Source organism: Dipodomys ordii, unplaced genomic scaffold, assembly GCF_000151885.1.
Source record: "Dipodomys ordii isolate 6190 unplaced genomic scaffold, Dord_2.0 Scaffold73, whole genome shotgun sequence".
Taxonomy (NCBI): domain Eukaryota; kingdom Metazoa; phylum Chordata; class Mammalia; order Rodentia; family Heteromyidae; genus Dipodomys; species Dipodomys ordii.
This window is the reverse complement of record NW_012267289.1, coordinates 10,028,953-10,038,841: the sequence shown is the minus strand read 5'-3', so window position 1 is coordinate 10,038,841 and position 9,889 is coordinate 10,028,953. Positions and strand designations below refer to the sequence as shown.

Genomic DNA, 9,889 nt, shown 5'->3' with positions numbered 1-9,889 from the left:
CGGGCGGCTTTGGCGGGATGGAGCCTCTCCGCTCCCGTGGAGAGTTAGGGATGGGGGTGGGATCCTCGTGGAGAATCCCGGCTGGTAGGTTTCTCTGTTCCTGGCGATCTGCTGTTCTGCGGACCGGTACCTGGTATCTGCAACCGGTACCTGGTATCTGCGAGCGGCCCCCTGTGTCTCTGGGGCTCGGCAATTACTTTTTAAACAAGATTCTATTAGTTGAGGAAATAAGAACAAAAATTTACAAATAGGATTGCTTTAAACCTAAAAGCTTCTGCACATCAAAGGAAACAATGACCAGATCAAAGACATAGCCTACAGCTGGGTGCCAGTGGCTCACGCCTGTAATCCTAGCTACTCAGGAGGCTGAGATCTGAGGATCACGGGTCAAAGCCAGCCTAGGCAGGAAAGACCATGAAACTCTTATCTCCAAGAAATCACTAGAAAACCGGAAGTGGTGCTGTAGCTCAGGTGGTAGAGTGCTAGCCTTGATCTTAAGAGCTCAGGGACAGTGCCCAGGTCTAGAGTTCAGGGTCCACAACCGACAAAGAAAAAAAAAAGAAAAAAAATGAAATAGACAATTCTCAAAAGAAGTAAAAATAGCCAGCAAATACGAGAAGAAATCTTAAAAATTTTAATTAAGTTGTAAAGGAAATGCAAACCAATACCACATTGAGATTCTATTTCACCCTAGTCAGAATGACAATCATGACAGAAACAACAGGTGCTGTGGAGAATGTGGGGGAAGGAAAAAAAACCATGACTGTAGTTAGTGAGAATGTAATTCTGTCCAGCCATGATAGAAATCCTGATGAAGATTCCTCAAGTGAACAAAAAGAAATGACAACATGATACTGCTATACCTCTCCTGGCCATATATCCAAAGGGATGTAAGTCAGCACACAGTAGACAGTTGCACATCCAAGTTTATTGTGGCATTGCTCATAATACCTATGCATTTGAACCAACCTAGGTACCTATAAGGGATGGATAAGGCAATGTGATGTGTGTGTGTGTGTGTAAAATGGAATATTATTCAGCTATAAAGAAAAAAATCCTCACACACAAAATATGTATTTACTCTATTTATATATTTGACATTAAAAGGAGGAATTCTTTGGAGGGGGAGAGGAAACAGGAAGAAAAGGGGAGGGTAGAGAAGGGTAGGAGGAGAGGTGAAGGGAAGGGTAACTGTGACTGAAGTACATTGTATGCATACATAATTATAGCACAATGAAAACAATTAAGAATTGCAAAATAATACACAATAAAAAGAAGGCAAGAAAAGTAATCAGATAAAATGAAGAGATTGATTTCTGTCTTTGGCATTCTAGCTCACTCCCTTTGGATCAACTGGCCTAGGGGAAGCCAATTGCAAGGCTTGGAGGTAATCCTGTAGAGATCTGCCAACAACCACATGCGTGAGCTTGAGTTTGAGGGTGGACTCTTCCCAGATGAGCCCCTAATCCAGTGAACAACTCAGCTGGCATTTGATGAAAGATCTAAAGTCAGATGCTCAGCTAAGCCATGCTGGTGAGATAATTATTATTTTTTGTACTATTGGGCAATTTGCTGACAAACAATACATTGCAAATAAAAGAACAGAGTGGAGACACTATCATGAAAAAGGAAAAAGGTGAATTAGAGAGTATAAAGCACATAGTTTAGATTTCTTTTAACAAGAATCAGAAGTGATTTTGGAAATAAGTGTAAAGAATATGAAATGATGTAATCCTACAAACATAAAATACAGTGATCAAGGAGCAGAGGGATAAATACTTTTTGGAAGATTTTTATGATTCAAGGAGATACACAAAAGGACAGATGAACAGTCCAGGATTGTCTCTGAAGGGGAGAGGCTGGGCCATGAAACCACTGAACAGCTACTGACATCACACAGGCATCAATGAAAAGTCACAAGATCCCTTGCATGGTTTTATATTCCGGGAACCACAACTACAAAGTCACTAGTGCTGGCTCTGAAATGACTGATGCTGATGAAGGAGAAGGGTGATGTAATCTCCAAGAGTAGAAGAGTTAAATCATTTGTCTTGGAAGCAATACATGGGAAAAAAAGAACTTCTGGCAAATGTTTATATTCATGCTATTGAGCAGGCCAAAGATGCTTATTTCACTGTGAAATGGTTGTTAGAGATGATGTAGTTGTATGGCTTAAAAAACCTGCATGAAGTTATAAATCTGCTACTTGACATTCTGCATAGATTGGAGGTATAGACACAGAAATACAACGTGAAGCTCATTTGGGCAAAGGAGAGTGCCAGATACCTCGGCAGATAGTCCCATCTGGTGACATTAAAGCTTATTGATTACAGATGACAGCAGAATGCCAGGTAGTTTATGTACATGTATTAAGAAAAACTTTAAAAGAGCAGCATCTAAGAAAATTAGAAAAATTGCAAAATTTAAATATATTATGAAGTACTTCTTTTTCCCCTGATACTTAGCCACAATGCCCAACACTGCTTGGTAACAAAGTAGTCATCCAAGAAACCCTGGTTCCAATGCACCAGATGGAGATAATGAAGTGATTCTTGGGGTGCGAGAATGAATTCGGGGGGGGTGGAGGAGAGAGGGAGAGGGAGAGACAGAGAGACAGAGACCATTTCAAGAAGCTGCCTGCAGTCAAGGAGGAGGCTGAATGATGGGATGAATGTTGAGAAAACTGAGTTCTGGTATTGTCAGCCATCCTTTATTTCAGAAGTAATAGTACCAATTTGGGACAAGGTTCAGTCCCAGGTGCTGTATGCATGTACTTTGTTCTCTCTCATTTTTTGTTCTTATAGTTCCCTTACATCTGTATAACTTGAAAGGAAAAGTCAAGGAGTTAGAGCTATAAAAGGAGCTATATGAGCCAGGCATCCATGGCTCACGCCTGTAATCCTAGCAACACAGGAGGCTGAGATCTGAGGACTGCAGTTAAAGTTCAAAGACAGCTAAGGCAGGAAAGTCTACAAGACCCTTATCTACAATTAAGCAGCAATAAAATCTGGGGTAGGAGCTGTAGTTCAAGTGGTAGAGTGCTAGCCTTGAGCAAAATACCTCAGTGCCCAGGCCGAGTTCAAGCCCACTTACAGGATACAATCCCCCCCCCCCCCCCCGCTGGCCCCTCCATGGAGCTGGATAGTAGTAGGATATGAGGAAAAATATTTGGAAGTAAATACTATGGTTGGGCAAATATCAAAAACAACATGGCTTTAATGTAATACTGGGAATATTAAGGTAAAATTAAACTACATCTTGAGGAAATGACTTAAAACACTAAGGATGTTAACCTGTAGGTCTCTGAAAGAATGGTTAAAACAAAAATTGGGTTTGAGCCTTTCAGCAAAATATTTAATAGTTGGAGAGGACACCAAAATGATTATTTCTTAAATATGTACACCATTTTATACTTCTCCTCTTTTAAAGGTAAGCTATGACCAAAATAAAAGACAAAGTACATTTCACTACAATAATGAACACTGATTACACTTTGTTAACCACAATTTGAACTGCTTAATGTGTAATGACTCATTTAATTCTCATGCAACTTTGTGAGGATATATAATTATTATCAACATTTCACCAATACTGAGATACAAGCCAGGCACCAGTGGTTCATAAGTGTAATCCTAGTAACTCAGGAAGCTTAGATATGAGGATTGAGGTTTGAAGACAGCCCAGTCAGAAAAGTCCAAGAGATTCTATCTCCATTACCTCCCTCCAAAAACCCACTAAACTAGACTGGAGGTGTGGCACAAGAAGTAGAGTACCAGCTATGATCAGAAAAACAAGAGTGAGAGAGTAAGGCATTGAATCCAAGCCCCAGTACTTGTACCAAAAGAAAAAAAAAAGGAAAAGAAAAAGACTGAGGTGAGGTGAGAGAGGTTTAACTTGCCCAGTGTCACTACCACTATGCTAAAAAGCTTCTCACAGTTATCCAAAGCCTGGTAACACACTTTAGGTAGAGTCATCCTCTCAAGCAGAGGTAGGGAATATCCAGCCCTTGGCCTATATAAGGCTCACAAATCATTTGGTATATGACAGGACTGATCCATGCTTCTTGTCAACTTCCTGAAGCCCACTGCCTATATTCATCATTTTATGTGCCCCCCCAAATGATGTAATCTACACAGCCATTCACAGAAGAAGGGCTCTCACCCTAGAATGGATTGAGTTTAGGGCTTTTACCTTAAGAGTAAGATCACAAATCACATATGGATTTGCTCATCAAGTTTGAAAAAGAGCTGTAATTGTATACAAGTAGTATTTGAAACATCAATAGAAAGATTTAAAAAACAGCCTAGGGGAGTGAAGGTTATTCAAATAGTTACTGGAAGGAATACAAAGGCAGAAGAGAATACATTACTACAGTGCTGGTAGAAATAAGGGTCCAGGAACCTGCTGATAGCAAGATGTGGTACACTAATCCTATGTTTGTGTGCAGGTAATTGTTCCTTATCTTTATACTACTTATCTCCTCCTAGAAACTATACCCAGAAGAAAAATAAAGTTGAATTTGCTGTGAAAAAATAAAAATCAAAGGTATTATTATAAAATGTGTTAATAGTAAAAAAAGTAAAATCAAGGGGCGAAAACAAATGTTGCTGCATATAAATAAAATTAAGGAAGCATGGACTTGTCAGAGGCAGAGAAGGTAAAAGCTTCCTTCAAATTCCTCCAACTGATGTTAGGGCAAAAGAAATGCTGCAGAAAGGATAAAGAGTCTGATTTCAGAAACTAAGAGATGGGACTCCCAGACTGTGGCTGTTCGGTTTTACCTGTTCGGTTTTCTTTGATAGGGCAGGAACTGGAACTGTCTCTTGCTGTATCATGTCTGTGTTTCCTCTTTCTTCATTATCTGATATTTCTAGGAAGTACAAAGTTTGAGAATTAGAGCAGTGTCTCTTTGTCCCTCTGCTAGTGCAACTTTGGTACTACATTTTTTTTAAAGAAGGTTCTATCTCTTGGTTCCATCTAAAATAGAGACAGTTTGAAGTATTAAAATGGTCTTTTTTTGTCTTGTTTCCATTTCCTGTAGTTCATTTTGATAAATATTATTTTGTATAATTAGATGCAGATAGGCTTTGTGCCTCTGTGTTCATCTGAGAATATCCTCCACTGGTCTCAGTGTGTGTGAATGCCTAGAGACCTATATAATTTACTATGTCTTGGTGTATTTTATTTATTTTTTATTTTATTTGTGAACATACTGTACAGAGGGGTTACAATTACATGGGCAGGATAATGCGTACATTTCTTACCAAGCATTGCAGCCTCCTCCTTTGGTTTACCCTTCACATCCCTTCCTAGCCTCCCCCCTCCCTCTTGGTGTATTTTAGATCTAGCTTCTGCATGCATTGTTTGTTTCTCTGAGTTTGGCTTTCCTCACTTAACATGATTTGTTCTAAGTCCATCCATTTCCTTGCATATCAGATGGTTTTATTTTTTTTAATATGAAAATTTAATGATGAACTGTATGTCTAACACAATTAACTTTGTAACTTTCATTGTTATGGCTTGGATCTTTATAATCACCACTTCAAGAAGGATAGCCACTCCTGCTAAGTAAAACTAGAAATCCTAACACACACACACACACACACACACACACACACACACACACACACACACACGAGAAAAAGGAAGATCAGCTAGGGAACAACACAGAGGTGAGCTTCCTGGATTAGCTTTTTTACTCATTTTGTTACAGCTGAAGAAGCTAGCTGACTAGAAATACTACAGGGAACAGACCAAAAAAACAAAAAAACCCCAAACCAAATCCACAAGTCTGATCTCTTAAAAACAAACAAACAAACAACAAACAACAAAACAAAAGCCAAATCAGGAAAAGGGGAGCCTGGTATGACTAGAAGCTTTCATGTAATTATCACTTCACTCAAGCCAAACACAACAGGAAAAATTCTAGCCCCTTCCCAAAGGATACCTTCCCAGCCAAGCTGTGACGACACTGTTCAACAATTCTTCCCTTTCCCACAAATGGGGAGTTGGGAGTGTCATTCCCAGAAGTTGGAAGCCTGAATTTTCTATGTTGTCCTGTTTGTAATGAAGGTTATCTTTCCCCCTCTTACTGGGATGATTTTGGAGGATTAATAGTAGAGGGTTAGGTATTTCTATACCACCCAGCAGTAGTGAGGCCATGTATCAGTGGGCTTAACATCTACTAAAAAATCTAAAGAGAAGCACCATAAAGTATACCCATAAAAACTGAGATCCTAAAGAAAACACATGAAACAGTCAACAAACAAAAATTGAAATGGCAGTTAACCCCAATGTATCAATTACATTAAATGTAAATGGTCTTTATACACACACACACACACACACACACACACACACACACACACACACACACACACACATAAAGACAAAGATTGATGGAATGGATTAAAAGGAATAACCTGACTATATGCTGCAATAAGAAACTTACCTATAGGGACAGTAGGCAAGTTGAAAGACAGAAGAAGATATACGTGCAAATATTTGTCAAAGGAAAATGAATAACTTACAGGAGAATGAGGATATAATATAATGATAAAAGGTAAATCTGCTAAGAAAACACAGTAATCCTAAATATCTATCTAGCAAATAGTTAAGCTACAAAATATGTAAGCAAAACTGATAGGTATGAAAGAAGAAACAGACAAACACAAATCTGATACAAACTTTTATAATCCTTCTCAAAAATTGAGAGAAGAAAATACTCCAATCCATAGCAACAGAGTACAAATTCAAATACCATGGAACGTATGCCAAGATAGGTTAATTATAGGTCAACAAATTAAAGAATGGAAATTGATAAAGACTATAAACAAAATTTTTCAATGAGTATCACACTTAATAAAGACTGACTACGATCCTGTTTGTGAATAAGGCAAGGATGTTAGCGCTCATCTGACTTGTTCAACATAGTGCTAGAATTTTTTAACAAATATGTCAAAAAAAGGAAAAAAAGGCACGTATATTAGAAAGAAAGAAATTAAACATCTTTTATTTGTAGATGATATGGTTGTTTAAAGAAATCTTCAGTCAGTCTGGTGGAAATAGTTTTTTTTTTTTTTTTTTTTAGTGCTACTAGGATTTGAATTTAGGGCCTTTTATTTGCTAGACAAGTGTTCTGTCCATGAGTCATGCCTCCAGCTCTTGTTTGATTTAGTTATTTATCAGGTATGATCTTATATTTTTGCCTGGACTGGTTTCATACTGTCATATTCCTACCTAAGGCCTCCTGAGTAACTAGGATTGTAGATATTTGTGACTGTGTAATTGAATTTCACTAATTTTTCTTGCCTGGGCTGATTTTGAAGTCTAAGCTTCCCGATATCTAACTCCTGAGTAGGATTACAGGGTAAGATTAAAGGTACAAGCCACTCTTGACCTCAAGATTCTTATATTGCCTCACCACCCTATTGCCTTACTTACATTTTTATTACAGAAGTAATATATCTTCTTTTTGTAAAACATTAAATCCTCTTATGAGTTTTAACAATCACTTTAAGGTAAGAATTATTTACAGACACACAATTGCCAGAATAATTCTATAAATGTTTATAGATCAAGTAGTGATCTTAAAAAAATTCTGAGCTTTGTGTTTCTGTTTCTTAGGTGTGCTAATTTCTGAATATAACCTATATTTAGGTCTATATTTCTCTATTTCCTAGATCTTCTAAATTCTGAATTTGGTCTATAGTTAAGCACTGTAGTTGAAGATAAGCAGCATATTTTAAAAGACTTTTATGCTCAGAAGAAATATTTAAAATACCTTGTTAATCAAATGCCCTAAATCTGAGTTCTTTTACCAAAAGATCATTTCATCTCTCAAATCTTTTAACATACAAAATGAGATTATCTCATATCACTGTAGTTAGAATAAGTTAGCTGTTTCCTTACACCATGATATTTTTTGGTTCCAAAAAAGAAAATTATTTTTCTGAAGTGAGAATGCTGGCTCTGTTATTTCCATCAACAGAATTTTGATTGAGAAATATGGAGATATAATATAGCCAGCTTGATTCCAGTACCTAGGCTCCTCCAAGACTACTGGGATTTGAGGCTAAGCCAGCCTGTGCCACTTGGTCCCAGTGCGTGATTCAGCCTACGAAGGGTATCACTAAGATAGCGCTGCCTGTTTCTCAACTTCCTAAAGATTTTATATATATATATCTCCCCAGCTAGGATTGGTTGGAATTTTCCAAGGGAGGAGTCAAGTACATTGTCCTTTTTCAACCTAAGTCAATAACAACAGTAAGTGAAAAGAGAATACTGCACATTCTTCCTTTCTGTCAACCTATTCTTTCCCCATATTAGGCACTGGGGTTTGAACCTAGGGCTTCAAGCTTTCTAGGTCCGTTCTATACCACTATATACTGGCTATTTTTTGAGATAAGCTCTTACTTTCATGCCTAGGAATGTGCCTGGACTGCACTTCTGCCTATTTGAGTCTTCACATCATAGGGTGACAGAGCAAACCACCATGCCCAACTTCTGTTCTGTTGAGATAGTCTCAAGTACTTCTGCCTAGGCTGGCCCTGAATCACTCCTTCTGATTTCAGAAGGATCTAAGCTGCTGGGATGATGGGTTGAGAAGAGGTCTCCTGTGTATATCCAGGCTGTTCTCCTAATCTCAGCCTCCCAAGTAGGTAGGATGAGCCACGGCCCCAGGCTTATCCTTTCATAAGAATCTAATGTTGAATTTCCCACAATGTACCTTAAGACTGTAGGTACTTGCTTTCATAAATCTCTTCCTTCTACGTCTACGTCCTTGAGATACTCTGGCAATAGGATCACACACTCAATTGTTCTTTAAAAGTTTACAAGATTGATATTTTAACCACAGTGTTCAGACCACTGTTTCCACTCAGAATTTTCCTTTGTCACATATCCTCTAACGAGTGGTATGGGAGAGACTACAGGTATTTTGTCTAACTAGTTAATCTGGTTGCACATACTTTTAGTTTAAATTTAATGGGATATTTATGTGGTTTGCAATCATTTCTGGTTGTAGTTAAATTACTGCTTAGCTGTTCTAGTGCAAGAATACTCCTATCATTCTGTGCTAACACACCAACATTCTGACACAAAGGGGGCAGTGTTGGAAAGTTGCAGATTATGACATGAATGTGCTCTGGCACTGGTAGAACTATGTGGGTAGTGGAGGAGAAACCAAGTTTGGAATGTATGAAACCTGAAACTAATCAGTGGAAAATTCTTCCAATTATCATAAACATAAAACTGTAAGCAGACCATTAGGTCCACATTTTTGCTATTCAAAATGGAACTGAATGGAAGGTCTTTCTTGCAGCAATACTAGTAGATGGTTCATTGTATGTAATCATAAAGAATGCTTTTTCCTTTTTGATGGGGATGAGTAAAAATTACCAAATTCATGTGCTTGTAGCAGCACATTTATGTCTTTATTTACTCAAAATAATTTCTTGACCTGTGCCTGAATTCCATCATTTGAAAAATTGAGGCAGGAAGAATACAAGTTTGAAGACTGCTTGGGCTAGATAGTGAGACTGTCTCAAAAACAAATGCAGAAACAAAAACCACCATAACATCTTTCATACATAATTTTGAATTGGTAATTTCACATCTTTTATTTATTTTTGGAGACAACACTCAGGCCTCACAGAAACCTAGCTTCCTGCCTAACAATCTTGTGGAATTCATCTTGGAAAAAAGAACAAGACAAAGTACTGAAACAAACAACATGGATGGATTTCAAAAGAATGGATTTAGCAAAGAAGTCAGATTCAACAGGCAGTATAATGCATGCTCTCACTTATTTAACATACTGGGAGAGTTAGCACTTTATGGCTAGAAACCCCAGATCAATAGTTACCAAGGACTGCAGGTGGGACTTTTG

At 37.9% G+C, this 9,889-nt stretch overlaps 1 protein-coding gene across 1 annotated transcript in view; it reads right to left on the bottom strand.

Moving 5' to 3' along the window:
• The window catches only part of Cmss1 (cms1 ribosomal small subunit homolog (yeast)), a 294,024-nt gene that overhangs the window by 30,921 nt on the left and 253,214 nt on the right, over positions 1-9,889 (bottom strand). Inside the window, exon 2 of the mRNA XM_013024173.1 lies at positions 4,782-4,870. Coding sequence (XP_012879627.1) covers positions 4,782-4,870 — 89 coding nt within the window. The remainder of the gene's footprint in view (positions 1-4,781; positions 4,871-9,889) is intronic.